This window comes from Pungitius pungitius, chromosome 7 (genome assembly GCF_949316345.1).
Source record: "Pungitius pungitius chromosome 7, fPunPun2.1, whole genome shotgun sequence".
NCBI classification, from domain to species: Eukaryota; Metazoa; Chordata; class Actinopteri; order Perciformes; family Gasterosteidae; genus Pungitius; species Pungitius pungitius.
Genome location: NC_084906.1, coordinates 5,718,303 through 5,734,163, shown reverse-complemented (window position 1 = coordinate 5,734,163; position 15,861 = coordinate 5,718,303). Strand labels below are relative to the sequence as shown.

Here is a 15,861-nt window from a genome sequence, read left to right as displayed (position 1 = left end):
GACATTACATTTAGACTGATATTCAAACACATTTTATTGCAAATGCATTTCATCAATACAAACTGCCGGATTATTTTAGCAGCCCGTCACTCCCTCATTTTATTCTAATTTAATTTCCCCTCAAATGGTTTAAGTTCTGTCTCGTAACATTACGTAACAGAAGAGGGGACCCGATGAGCACTTAAACCCTTTTTACAACGCCCAGGAGAGACAGCTGAACGCTATAGAGCCCCAGCCCCCTTAATGAGAGATAACATCTCCTCCCCCTCCCCTCCCCCCCCCCTCTCTCTGGGTGTTTTCCCTCACACGTTTTATCAGCTGACCAGGACCAGATGACTTCAAAGGGAGCGCTCAGAGGAGAGGTGATGAAGGACCTCCCACATCTAAGACCCCCTGCCGGACCAAACTGATCCCCTTTACTCCTGCAGCCCCCTTCTTCCCTCGCTCACCTTGCCGCCCCCCTCCTCCCCCCAAATCCAGCTGCTCCATTTGGCCGTAATCGGCACCCAGCAACCCCCTACCCCTCCCTCTCCGATTAGAGAAGGTGGGGGTGGTGGGAGGTAAAACTTGACAAATTGCCACATGCTTCTCCACCCGGGCCTCCTTACCCGTCCCTCTCGATCCTCCTTTCCCTTCTCCCACAGTCCCCACTTAAATCTGGGAGCACCCCTGTCAACCCCTCCAAGCACCCTGCACCACTCACTTGATGAATGCTGTCTTTGTGAGCAGAGGAAGCCACCAACGCACCACACACACACACACACACAGTCCTCAGGCCTGTGTGGTGTTGCTTGCATGATCCTTAAATAGAAGCGAAGTTTGGTGACCACCGCCCCTGCAGGTGCTACATCTCTTTGGTCTCTCTCACACGCACGCACACACACACACACACACACACACACACACACACACACACACACACACACACACACACACACACACACACACACACACACACACACACACACACACACACACACACACACACACACACACACACACACACACACACACACACACACACACACACACACACACACACACACACACACACACACACACACACACACACACACACACACACACATACAGGTAGATATGTATTAGGTGGACTTTTTCGCCATACAGGCCCGGGTGTGGTTTAGATGGACTACCCTTTCCTGAGGTCCTTCAGCTTTGGCAGTTAGGTTAAAACACTTCAAAAAATCTGAAAAAAAATCAGCTCACTTTAGATTTCAGATACACCCTACACAACCTCATACACAGCAACCTAATTATACTGTGGTATAGGTAGACATTTTTATTTTGACAAAAGTATGACTTATAAGGACCAAGAAAACACTATTGGGTCTTTAAAGGGACAATGATCCCGCCCTCCTCATTAACATAAATACACACAGACTGGACACAGCATTACTGGAACCATCAATTTAATATAAAAAAATATTGTTAAAGGATGGCCAAATTAGTGGCATACAAATTTAGCCCCTCAAACTGAGACAGTATGTGTAGAAATCTATCTATATTATCTAATGATCCATCTATGCAGAGGGAGATCAGCCCCTACAACCTGGGTTTCACTTAACATGAAAAACACAACAATGAGCTGGGGCGATTTTTTTATTACTGTCCCACTCAGGACACAAGCAACCAGACTACAGTGGTTTTGTAAACTATTTTATGAAACAATTGTTTACAAAAGACTAGTGCTTTTGGAAAAACAAGTCCTGTTTACCAAACAACCGAAGAGAACGACAGAGCGATGGGCAGGACATACATAACATTTTTTCATCGCACCATGGAAATTTACCTAATCAACAGATAAGACAAAAAAGGATGTAGAACAAATAACAAAAACGCTTGTTTGTTTACAGCTGGGACCGTCTTTTTTCAGCTGTTCCCCGATTCCGGACGAAGTCTCTGACATTTTGCACAGTTCTTTGTTCCAAGACGGGTCCTTCAACCAACTTGCAGTGACTGCATTCGTTCTTGGTGGCCAAGTGACCTTTACGAATATGGTCTTTGAAGTGCCGCATTACCGCTTGAACCTCACATTTAGACCACGCTCTCTTTGTCCCTCTTCTGGACCCAGCATCTTTTCCTGGAAGATACACGAAGTAGACAAAAACGATCACACAAAAATAATTATTATTTTGGCCTTTTCTTTCTTCTACACCTTGTAGCAATGCCTTTTTGTGTCCAAGTACTTTAAAAAGATGCTCTACCATCAAACTTTGCTTACCTTCAGAGAGAGGGTAGCTCTCATTTACTGTGGACGACACGGTTCCTGCTAAAACAAATTTCACAATAATTTATTTTCAAATTGAATTTAAGTACATTTGGTCAACAGTGACAACTATAAAGTGAGGGAACCTACCTGCATCGTCAAAGCCATGGACCTGCTTTGTAGAGTCGGATGCAGCATTTACAGGCTCGCTAGTCCCACCCTCTGATCCTCTGCCTGCTGTGCAACCGTCATCTGATTCACTCCCACTGTCCTTTTCTTCAGCGTCGCTTAATGCAATTTCATCTGAAAAATATTAGTAGCACTCATGGGTGGCTGGACATAACTAAAAATCAAAGTTTGAGATGTGTGTTTGTTATATAGTAACATTATTTCAGGCCACAAGTGGCTGCACAGTGTAAACTAAAGAGCCAATTTGGATGAGAGGGCAATCGTTAAAAATCAAAAGTCAAGCTTTTTAAGGAATGCATAAAATTAATTTTAAAAGGTTAATTTAGCACATTTCTACTTAAAGTTAACCCTTTCCTACCCATTCTGGGCGTGTCAGGGTAGTGTGTGTCTGTGGGTGGAGATTCAACAATTATTTGCAGATATTATGTATACATATAATTCTGGCAATGTTTGCCCTGTAAAATGTAAACCACAATCAGGTGTGTTGTAAGTGTTAATTTGTTTACAAACCTTCCACTTCAATTTCGTCCAGTGATTTCCCCTGCATGGTGGAAAGATTCCCTTTCTCCATCGATAAAAGCAATTTGGAAATCTTTGCCAGTTGTGTTGTGGGAACTGGTAATCTGTAGAAATCCCGGTGAACACGGATGTCGTGACCCAGGAAATCTGCAACTTGATCAAGTTCGTTGTTTTTCAAATTAAGGACTTGAGAGAGTGTGGCGACATGTTTCCTGAGCTGTGTCGACCTGAGGTACTCGGGGTGCTTTGCTCCACACTCGCTTGCATGAACACGCAAACAGTCCTGTCCTCTGTAGTGGCTCATCGAGTTGGGTATGGCGAACAGGAAGACATTTGTGGCACAAACACCACAATCCATTCTTTTGCTGGTAAGGAGTGACAGAGCCTCCACCATGCTTGGTGTGAGCAGAACTGCAACCTTTCTGCCCCTTTTCCCCATTATTTCGATTCGGCTGAAATAGTTGCAGAGTCTCTGTTCAGTCTTCGACAACCCCATTGCAACATCTTCATGAAGCTTCGTATTGTCTCTTTCATGGAAACTTTTGAGGCGCATTTTTGAAACCTCCCCAGCACGTCTTCGATTGAACACAATGATTTGTGCAAGTGTACACTTTGCAAGTTGTGCGTAGTTCTGAGTACTGGCCTCCTCCAAGTTGCGAAAGGCAGTTTCTGCAGAGTTCTCAAGGTGCCGATGAAGGATCTGAACATCTTCTGTGAAGGGTAATGTTGATGGCTTGTTATATTTTGCATCACTCAATGTGTTCAGGGCACCGTGAGACACCACCTCAGACCACTTGGTGGTGTAGAGCTTCTTGAACATGTCAGTGGACTTGATCAGGTCCTCATCTTCGGCCATGAGGGCCCTACAATGAACAATGTCACAAATTTTCTGAAGTGTATGACCCAATTTCAGAGCGAGGCTTGGTGTTGCATACGAGTGTTTTTCTTCATCAAAACCGGAAACTCTCTTTACAGCTTGCACAACCCTCTGGAAGTTAGCAGGTTTAACAGCCTCCTCTAGGTTATGCACAGAGAAGTCTGTACGCAGACATAGCAACAAACGCCCCACTTCACGGAGCTTCTGTCGTATGTACTCGTACTTAGTAGGGTCTTGTCCATGTTTGTTGTAGAGTGACTGAGCTAAATTAATAATGGAGAGGTCATTTCGCACAACAGAGGCAACCTCATCCTGTTTCATGACACTAAGGATCTTCCACACTCCGCTTGAGATCTGCTGACAGAATGCATTTTCTTGAGCTTCAGCCAAAGCCAGTACTTTTGTTCTCCCAGGTTCTCTATTCAGTTCAGTGTTTTCTGGCTTAAAGGGGCATCTGCGGGCATGTCTCCAAAGTTCCTTACGAATGTACATGCCCTGACAGTACATACAGTGAATAAACTTTCCAGCGAGTGCTTTAGCCTTTGGTTTTCTTTTCACTTTCAGTGGCCCTGTTCCATCTTTTAAAACTGCAGTGTTGTGTCTAAAATTTCCCTTATTCCTCATCTTTTCTACCAAAATCTTGCGCTCTTTTGAGTGCTCAGGGAGGGAAAATGCTTTTACAATTTCAGCATCCGTCTTGTGTGTTTTCAAATGGCGGGAAATTTTGCTTTGTGGCTTACCACAAACATAACAGTAATTCTTTTTGGTCATGGTCAGATTGTTTACTTGTTTAAGCTCAACTTCACACTTTTCCTTTGTCAAGTCTTTGGGAGAATTCAATGTTTCAGCAGCAGATGGGCAACCTTTTGATGAACTGGACAGAACTGGGATGCTTTTGTCTGACCCATGGGCTGTTCCAACATCAGGTAGCACTGGTTTTACTTTAATCCATCCGGCTTTCAACTGACTTGGGGTAATGGGGATGCTTGCATCTGAATCATCATCCTCATCATGGGTTTCCGAGTCTGGTATGTATTCCTCACTCGACACACACTCGTCGTTGTCATCATCGTCATCATCATCAGATATTTGATCGAGAAACTGGAAAGAAAACGAAAGGATTTTACGTGATGGACAGCTCCAGACAGTTAAGAGTTCAACAAACTTTGTTCTGTTTTCTGTGTCCAACTGACCTGTGATGGGTCTTGGTTATCATTCGTCATTTTCCTGAGGCAGGATTTATGCCAGACTCCTGAACAAACTGAGACATTTTGAATATTTAGTATAAGTTTCAATACCACAGATTTATTATAAGTTGTTGTGTCAGATCAATAGAGATCTGAAATGCATAATGCAAAAGATTCCCCTTTAATAATTTAAATGCCCATGTTTGTACCTTTAACTGTAATGACAAATGTATTGGAGAAAAACCTCTAGCATTAAAGCACAACAGATCTGGTCAGTGCCAAAATAAAACACCTTTTAAGTAATCTGAATGATATTCCACACCAACTATGTCAACTTCATCACAACAGATGTTTACACATTTCACAATTATGAGAAATAGTTGATATATCAGCTTATTATGCTGTGAACGAAGAAATATGTAAGAGTTTCATTATAGAATGGTGTGTACATTAGAACACAGCAAATATATCGACCCAATACCCAAAGACAAACTCTGTACTAATTCACTAAATAGCTCACCTCTGCATTCATAGCCAACCCACTTGAAGGAGGATACAGGTCCCACACATTGGACACATTTGTCCAAAGAGGATATTGTTGCGGACACCAGGTGATGCTTTAGACACTGTTAAAAAAAAATATATATATATATATAATGTATATTTAACAGTGTCACATTGACATGTTGGTATTTTATAAGTTCTAACATGTGTGCCACATTTCAGGTCAATCAGTCATATAGTGCGACATCTGTATGCTTTCACAACAAAGAGTTATGTTTTTTAGGGGGCTATCCCAAGACACTTTTAGTTTACATGCGTTATACATGACTACGAAGTTTCATACACGTAGGTCAACCGTTGAGCTGGGGGCTGGATGATTGATTTGTAAGGGGCACAATTAAGCCAAAGTGCCATTTTGAAGCATTAAAATAAAATCAGGTAACTTATCTTTGCCATTAAATGTGTGTACCAAGATTAGTTATGAGTTTTGAGCAGTTAGTTCCTCAAAAGCACCGTTGTTGAGTTAAAGAGTCTAATGTCCTCATATAAAACTGTCCCCATACACCATGAGAGGCGACTACACACACACACACACACACACAGTAGATTCAGAGAATGTCCTCATATAAAACTGTCCCCATACACCATGAGAGGCGACTACACACACACACACACACACACAGTAGATTCAGAGAATGTCCTCATATAAAACTGTCCCCATACACCATGAGAGGCGACTACACACACACACACACACACAGCTAGTAGATTTAGATCGAGAATGTCGATTCTGATTTTAATTCCCATGTCTAATGTCCTTATACACCACTGTCCCTATACACCATATAAATACATACATACATACACATACATTATATGTATGTGTACATACATACATACATACATTATATGTATGTGTGTATGTGTACATACATACATACATACATTATATGTATGTGTGTATGTGTACATACATACATACATACATTATACGTATGTGTGTATGTGTACATACATACATACATACATACATTATACGTATGTGTGTATGTGTACATACATACATACATACATACATACATTATATGTATGTGTGTATGTGTACATACATACATACATTATATGTATGTGTGTATGTGTACATACATACATACATTATATGTATGTGTGTATGTGTACATACATACATACATTATATGTATGTGTGTATGTGTACATACATACATACATTATATGTATGTGTGTATGTGTACATACATACATACATACATACATACATACATTATATGTACATACATACATTATATGTACATACATATATTATGTGTACATACATACATACATACATTATATGTATGTGTACATACATACATACATTATATGTATGTGTACATACATACATTATATGTATGTGTACATACATATATTATATGTATGTGTACATACATACATACATACATACATACATACATACATACATACATACAATTTAGACTTATTTTACCTTTTCAACCCTTTTGGGGGGACCATGTTGTGGACATGTTGGACTCAGGCCATCCACAGAGGTCTCAATCTTGTTGGCCTTGTCACTCGCAGCAGACTCCATCAGCTCATTCGCAGTGATCATCTGTAGCAGATAGAAAAGGAGGACAATGAATAGAGAAACTGGAAATGTACCATTAGAGAATATTTAGGGTTTTAATGAGGCAACTGCACACACACATGAAACATGATACAATGCTTTTTCACAAGTAATTAAGTTTAGACTTAGTTTACCTTTTCAACCCTTTTGGGGGGACTATGTTGTGGACATGTTGGACTCAGGCCATCCGCAGAGGTCTCAATCTTGTTGGCCTCGTCACTTGCAGCAGACTCCATCAGCTCATTCGCAGTGATCATCTGTAGCAGATAGAAAAGGAGGACAATGAATAGAGAAACTGGAAATGTACCATTACAGAGAATATTTAGGCTTTTAATGAGGCAACTGCACACACACATGAAACATGATTCAATGCTTTTTCACAAGTAATTAAGTTTAGACTTAGTTTACCTTTTCAACCCTTTTGGGGGGACTATGTTGTGGACATGTTGGACTCAGGCCATCCACAGAGGTCTCAATCTTGTTGGCCTCGTCACTTGCAGCAGACTCCATCAGCTCATTCGCAGTGATCATCTGTAGCAGATAGAAAAGGAGGACAATGAATAGAGAAACTGGAAATGTACCATTAGAGAGAATATTTAGGCTTTTAATGAGGCAACTGCACAAACACATGAAACATGATTCAATGCTTTTTCACAAGTAATTAAGTTTAGACTTAGTTTACCTTTTCAACCCTTTTGGGGGGACTATGTTGTGGACATGTTGGACTCAGGCCATCCACAGAGGTCTCAATCTTGTTGGCCTCGTCACTTGCAGCAGACTCCATCAGCTCATTCGCAGTGATCATCTGTAGCAGATAGAAAGGGAGTGGGTGGACGATCAGAAGACTTTCCTTAATATTTCTGAAGATTTTAACAATAAACATCAAACCAAAGGGTTCAAGTAAAAACTGAATAGTTAATACAGCAGAAATTCGATATTTGTATGTAGCAGCATGTCTTTTGTACCCCATCAACCCACAATGTCAAAAACCATTTTCATATTGAAAAATTAATATGTAAAATCAAAGCTGCGTGTGAGCAAAGAGCAAGGAGAACTTCATTTTCACAAAGAAATATTTTGACTACCTTGCATCGCCATGGCCAGTCAGAGTCACCATAATTATAGGTGATCTCCTCTCCTTGACTGATGTCTCGTGCTGCAAACAAACACAGATGGGGCTTCCCTTGGATGTTTAGGTACTTCATCTTGGCATTGGGGTTTACATTATCGTCATTTACAAGCCTTCCAAGAGACCTATCCTCTTTTGCTGCATCAACACTACAAAAACACAAGTAAACATTAGTTTCACAAGAGTAAATATATAAAATAAAGGCAATGTGTCGTTTAATTAGACTAAGCATTGACATGATACGCACCACCATAGTTTTCCATTAAAATGGAACTCGAACATGAACACCTTAAGGTGGTCATGGTAAAGGCTCTGTCTCCTCTGACATTCTTTATGGTTTATTAGTTCACCTCTATATTCTAACAGAAAGTCTCCTTTATCAAATGGAGCCGAGGTGAAGATGCCGCGACCTATTTCATAGACAGACAGAAAAAAACATCAGTCAAGTTCATTCATACTTTAATCAGGATTACAAAATCCAAACATTCAACTTACCTTTGAAGGCATTGATGTATTTGACATCAAGTCCCACTTTGTCCCCTCCAGTATCAATGTAAAATTTGGCATCATCCTTCGGATTTAAGCGTCTTCGCCGATGCATATTTTGTTACTGAAATGACCAAAGAAGGCTATCAGCATTTTTATCTTTATTTATAGAACATGCACGATCAGAAAACTTTCTATAGCCATTTAAATCAGTAATAAACGGAGATAATATAAGAAAATCCATAACAGCGCAATTCAAATTTTAATTTAACACTGTTTCACAATTTAAGAACATCTTTAGATGCTCTAAGATTAACTGTAGAAGTTAAGAAAGTCCCTAGCATGTCCGCTACGTTTTGCACGTTCGTTTAAAAAAACACAAAGCATATCATCATATCTCACCTCACACGGTCTCATCTCCTCCATTCGTAACTGTAGCTAGCTCCGTTTTATACAAAGCTAGCTACTCGGAGCTAACGTTAATCACGGAGCTACTCGGAGCTAACGTTACTCACGGAGCTACTCGGAGCTAGCTACACACGGGGCTACTCGGAGCTAGCTACACACGGGGCTACTCGGAGCTAACGTTACTCACGGAGCTACACGGAGCCAGTTACACACGGAGCTACTCGGAGCTAGCTACAGACGGGGCTACTCGGAGCTAGCTACACACGGAGCTACTCGGAGCTAGCTATTCACGGAGCTACTCGGAGCTAGCTATACACGGAGCTACCAGGAGCTAACGTAACTCACGGAGCTTGCTACTCATGCATGTCTTCATCTTTAAAAAACTGATGAACCTTGTACTTGACGTTCGTACGTAAAAATCATAAAGCATGCCATCATATCTCACCTCACACGGTTTCATCTCGGAGCTAGGTATTCAAGCCTGTCTTCATCTTTAAAGGGCTGATAGACCTTGTACTTGACGTCCGTAAGTCCTTCCAACGTGACTGACCCGCCCCTCCGACGTCACTCACCCTGTCCCGCTCCGCAGGAAAAACCAGCCAATCACAAGGCAGCCCGCGAAATTTTAACCGTGTGTGTCAAAATGTGTATGAAACAGCACCAGCATGGTCAGGACGCTACGCGGCGCTGTTCTATACACTGTGATACACAGAAATCAGGTAAAGTGGTAAAAAAGGACTTTCCACGAAAAAGAGAGAGTATGTTACTTAAACAGTTATAAGCCGTTTACACTCTTTGTTTTATGAGGACCTCAGCATGGTCCGTAAATACCATATAGGTCCTCGTAATGCTGGTGTGTAATCAGGTGAAAAGTCCAGATATAACATATCCACCAACACACACACACACACACACACACACACACACACACACACACACACACACACACACACACACACACACACACACACACACACACACACACACACACACACACACACACACACACACACACAGAAACCACAGGCAGCCACAATAACGCATACCAGCACACACTCGGGCTGCTCTGGTAGCTGTCACAGAGCCATGCGACCAAAACGGAGCCCGGATTCTGGTCCAACATTGTGCCCGATTTACACGGCCTACCCCCCCACCACCACCCCGTCCCTCGTTTCTCTGTCTGTACTGCTGCCCTACCACAAAGCCCAGCCAGTCCATCCCGGCCCACCCAGGACCCCCTGGAAAGGAGCAGCTGTGTGTCGTGGGGAAAGGACCCGGGTTTTTACATGGTGCCCGTTTAGTTATAAATACCTTCTCGTTTGTCTTGCAGAGTCACTGGAAGTGTCTCTTGAGAGTTGTTTTCTGGGTTTTGTGCCGCCATGGATGAGAGATCGTGGCTCATAATAATAATTCAACATCACATAAACGACAAAACCTTTTTATGTGGTTCGGGTTAGGGTGGTTTAAAAAAAAAAAAAAAGAGTGATTTACTGTACCTGGAAAGCACGTCAAAGTGTCACTGTGACACAAAAATCAACTTTTCATTTTACTCAATGAGAAGGTGTGACTGGTACTGTACCTTACTTCCTCGATTTTAAACTATTTAAAATATAGGTATAACTTAAATGACAGCTGAACAGTCGATTTTTGGGATTTTTATAGTATTGAAACTCCTAAAAATATTGGTAAAATACTAGACTAAATAAGTCAGCTTCCATTTCTCAGCAAAAAAATTCACACTTCAGAGAAATTGTTGCTCTTGCCATACGGTGTCTATAAATTCTTTTGTCAAACTATGTCCAGAGAATTTAGATTACCGACAAAAATAACCTGCAGAACCACACCGCTAAAACAAGCACTTTCGTCACGTAGGGTGCATTGTTTGTGACCGTGTCTGTCCCTCTATAAGTGTCTGTGGGTGGGTGCGTGTGTGTGTGTCTGCTGCTGCTCTCTTTCATTACTGCGGCGAAGGCTTGTCTGACAGCGCGGGGAGGCCGAGTCAGAGGATGGTGTGATGGAGGAGTGGCCGACCTTTCCCATCCTTTCCCAAACCCCATCACACCAAACCGGCTTTCATCTGGAGCGGATTAGAGACATTAGCACTTTCTTATCTCTGCGCCTTCCTCCACGTCTTTCACCATACACCACCCCCCCCCCCCCCCTCCCCCCTTTCCTGTCTCTGGCCTCCCTCACGACACCCACCCCCCTCTGATTTCTCAAGCTTTGTCCCGGAGCATTCTTAAAATACTAAGAAGAGGGCCAAGGAAAAGTAGATCAAAAAGATAATAGTAAATAGTTGAAGCAAAAAAAGGTTTGGACGGATATATCCATCTACATCTATGTATTAGATATACACGCATGCTATGCTAAAATGGTAAGTACATAAATCAGGCTCAGGCTCGCATTTTCCAATGAGAGAAGTTCGCTCTGATCTGCATTTGGCTTAGTTAAAGAAACGGCAACCGATAACTCGCAACCCTGACACACGGTATGTGCACACAGAGAGGATTCACATCATAATCACGAGTCGCCCTCCTACGGCATCTAAACCCAGCGGTGTGGTTGTGTGTGTGTTGTCGGTGGAATGTGTGACAGATATTAAGAGAGCGCTCGCACAATTAACCCAGCGCTCGCAAACAAACACACACGGCCCGTGATCCGCAAATGAATGCTAATCATCCATCTTGAGATGATGCCACCCGAGGCTGTCCTTTTTGGGGAAGAGACATCACCGCATGCTGCACAAACCGGGTCGGGATGGGAATCTAATCTCTGGCGTTGCGTGGCGGAATGAGCAGGATTACGGGTTACGGTCAACTGGGCGGACGTGGTTATCGCGCGTGTTGATGCCGACAGCGTTGAGACAAGGGTTCGTCGGCCGTCACTCGGGTGAACATTTAATCACTGCACCATTAGCTCCATTTTATTGTTGTTGTTTTTTTCCATATTTCTATCTTTCAGGGACTTTACAAACCAGCAAAGTATCCTCCCACAACCTCATAATTCACTTGTACGGACCCACGTGGACACACAAACACACACAGAAAGGTTAGCAGAAGACAATTGCTCGGGTTCAAGTCCGGGCCGCCTCTCTCAACAGGGCGGGAACATGGGAGCAGGGGTCGGCATGCCGGGTCGGAGTGGCCAGTCTTTGAAGGAGGCCCGTGGCAGGGAAGCGCTTTCTGGAAGGGGATGTTTTGACATATCACATGGAAAGGCTTTCTGCCACACAGTGGCTGCCCTTAATCTTCCACCATCACCCCGTCGCAACGGAAAGACCATGTCAAAAAAAATCATGTAGCAGAAATATTTCCAGCAAACAACAGCCTAAACCACTGCGATCCCTTCCCTGATCAGCAGGGAACCAGCAGTGAAGCACGTATCATGTTTAGACTAAGGTGTAATACGGTAAGAGAGTATGGCAGGACACTGCTGACAAGCATGTATTTTTTAAACATTATATATACACTCACCGGCCACTTTATTAGGTACCCCATGCTAGTAACGGGTTGGACCCCCTTTTGCCTTCAGAACTGCCTCAATTCTTCGTGGCATAGATTCAACAAGGTGCTGGAAGCATTCCTCAGGGAGTTTGGTCCATATTGACATGATGGCATCACACAGTTGCCGCAGATTTGTCGGCTGCACATCCATGATGCGAATCTCCCGTTCCACCACATCCCAAAGATGCTCTATTGGATTGAGATCTGGTGATTGTGGAGGCCATTTGAGTACAGCGAACTCATTGTCATGTTCAAGAAACCAGTCTGAGATGATTCCAGCTTTATGACATGGCACATTATCCTGCTGAAAGTAGCCATCAGAAGTTGGGTACATTGTGGTCATAAAGGGTTGGACATGGTCAGCAACAATACTCAGGTAGTCTGTGGCGTTGCAACGATGCTCAATTGGTACCAAGGGGCCCAAAGAGTGCCAAGAAAATATTCCCCACACCATGACACCACCACCACCAGCCTGAACCGTTGATACAAGGCAGGATGGATCCATGCTTTCATGTTGTAGACGCCAAATTCTGACCCTACCATCCGAATGTCGCAGCAGAAATCGAGACTCATCAGACCAGGCAACGTTTTTCCAATCTTCTATTGTCCAATTTCGATGAGCTTGTGCAAATTGTAGCCTCAGTTTCCTGTTCTTAGCTGAAAGGAGTGGCACCCGGTGTGGTCTTCTGCTGCTGTAGCCCATCTGCCTCAAAGTTCGACGTACTGTGCGTTCAGAGATGCTCTTATGCCCACCTTGGTTGTAACGGGTGGTTATTTGAGTCACTGTTGCCCTTCTATCAGCTCGAACCAGTCTGGCCATTCTCCTCTGACCTCTGGCATCAACAAGGCATTTCCGCCCACAGAACTGCCGCTCACTGGATGTTTTTTCTTTTTCGGACCATTCTCTGTAAGCCCTAGAGATGGTTGTGCGTGAAAATCCCAGTAGATTGGCAGTTTCTGAAATACTCAGACCAGCCGTTCTGGCACCAACAATCATGCCACGTTCAAAGTCACTCAAATCACCTTTCTTCCCCATACTGATGCTCGGTTTGAACTGCAGGAGATTGTCTTGACAATGCCTACATGCCTAAATGCACTGAGTTGCCGCCATGTGATTGGCTGCTTAGAAATTAAGTGTTAACGAGCAGTTGGACAGGTGTACCTAATAAAGTGGCCGGTGAGTGTATATATATATATATATATGTCGATGGCTGATGGACAGATGACCATCAGCCCACAGGAGGAGATGGAGGGAGAAAGTCTGCTGATCCAAACTATCCCACGATCCAACAGCAACCTGGCTCAACCACAAGCACAACCTCTGGCTATCCAGCTGTTTGCTCCAGAAAATACTACTATATTCTCTCACACACACACACACACACACACACACACACACCAGCAGGGAGTAGTATAAAACCTACTCTCAAGTTACAGATAAGGTGGAAATGTGCTCTCTCAGTAGAGGCGCTCACAATGGCTCGCTCACCGAGCCAAAACACATTGGACGTACATTTTAGAGCAGCCATCCGCGGGATTTGTGAAGTGGAGACTGTTGGTACAACAGATAAGAAGGACACGGGAAATACAAGACTTCCTTTAAAACATGAAGGGCATTTTCTCCCCCTGGGGTAGAGCCAAACATGCGTCATGATAAGCACCTAACAGTACTGGATCTAAAATGATTTTATCCCGGTTTCAAAAATAGGGCTCGCATGTACCCTCCATCTCATGGGAGATTTAATTGATATCTTAAATAAAGTTAACTGACACCTGGAAGAAGCGTTCCCAGCTTTTGAAAGATTGATCCCAAATTCTCTTAGTTGTCAAATTCTCTTAGTGATTGGTGACAACTTATGAGACACTGATGCTTCCACTCTGTGGCACTTTATTGGGAAGACCACAGTCTACATCCACATTTACAGTAGTGATTCATAAGGAAAATATAGTTTAATATAGTCGTTTTTCAAGAAGAAAAAAAGAAGCGTTGAACGTTTCCGGCCGCTTTCATTCTGCACAAACCTGTAAGTGGTACCACCCCGATCCGCCTACAAGCACATAAGTCCACACGGACCCCCCTTTCATGTTTATCTTTTCACTGACTCTTCTATCCTCACCTCTGCTCCTCCACCACCACCACTAGAGCAGCAGCAGCCGGAGCAACAGAGCGCCCTCTCCTCGCAGACCTCCGCCTTCTCCAGGCGAGGCCGACCACAGCCCGTCCAGCACGGGTCACCTTACCCGCTGGCGGCGTGGGAGCGGATGCAGACGCGGGCTCACAGAGACCCATTCAAAGCCGCGCATAGGAAATGTCTTCCTCTGCAGCGATACCTTACACCTCATCTGCATATTCACAACGAGGTGTCGGTGTCCCCCCCCCCTTTCCTGTCTGTGCGAGGGGGGAACCGGCAGCAGGACGTCCCGGCAAAAAAACAAACTGAGCGGGACTCCATAATGAGACTTAGAATTGTTAGTAGAAAGAAGAACTATAAGCGGTACGATAGATTATTTGTAAGCAAGACATGAACACAAATTATTCACGTCTGCTCGTACCAGTGACACAGGATAGCAATAAAAAGAAAACAATGCAACTGTCATTTGAGGAGTTGTGCCGAGACCTGCCCGTCACGGATCACCTCGCAGGCAGACAGCAAGTGTCAACAAAACGCATGCACGTGGTAAAAGATGAGCGCTACTATTGCGCGGGCAATCTCCCACTGCAATTACACTGGAAAGCCAAACGGCAGCATACCACGACGACACTGCAAGCGGAGCCTGGCAGCCGCTCAGCTCGCCCGCGCATCCCACCCGCAGGTTTCCTCTACTGTTGCGTTCGGTTGGGACTGGAATCCGAGCAGCATTCCAGCCGGGGTACCGTGCGCTGGCACGTACCGCCGCTGATGTCATCGCCCGTGTTCATACCAAGAGGGTAACCTGGTCTGAGGTAAGAAATTAATCTGGAATGCCTTAAATGTTTTGGCACAAATAAAAAAAAAAAAAAGTATCCGCAATGTCCTCATCCAACATGGCATGGCGGTAAGTGCTGGTCGTCTTTGGTTTTGTTCTTTTTTCAGCTCCCATTGTCTAATGTCACTTTTTATTTCTTCAACTCCAATAAATTAGGGGCTTTTTTTAATTTGGTACTTTCCAAACTTTGAGAAACCTTGAGGCCAGAGTTGTGTGCACACAT

The 15,861-nt window shown here is 43.6% G+C and overlaps 2 protein-coding genes across 5 annotated transcripts in view; both read right to left on the bottom strand.

Annotated features, from left to right (window-relative positions):
- The window catches only part of gmds (GDP-mannose 4,6-dehydratase), a 128,037-nt gene that overhangs the window by 88,424 nt on the left and 23,752 nt on the right, over positions 1–15,861 (bottom strand). The window lies entirely within an intron of this gene.
- LOC119225555 (uncharacterized) lies at positions 1,044–10,162 on the bottom strand. 4 transcript variants are annotated; one of them, XM_062563624.1, is made up of 14 exons: positions 9,614–10,160; positions 8,770–8,884; positions 8,522–8,684; positions 8,231–8,423; positions 7,828–7,950; positions 7,554–7,676; positions 7,280–7,402; positions 7,008–7,130; positions 5,520–5,625; positions 5,006–5,073; positions 2,927–4,913; positions 2,378–2,530; positions 2,243–2,290; positions 1,044–2,101 (listed from the first exon to the last, which is right to left on the bottom strand). In XM_062563624.1, exons 2-14 carry the CDS (start codon positions 8,873–8,875, stop codon positions 1,869–1,871), a joined length of 3,549 nt encoding a protein of 1,182 aa, XP_062419608.1. In that variant the 5' UTR covers positions 8,876–8,884; positions 9,614–10,160; the 3' UTR covers positions 1,044–1,868. The 4 variants fall into 4 exon arrangements, with proteins under 4 accessions (XP_062419608.1, XP_062419609.1, XP_062419607.1 ...); XM_062563625.1 differs by having other exon boundaries at positions 2,243–2,287; positions 8,770–10,161; XM_062563623.1 differs by having other exon boundaries at positions 8,770–10,160.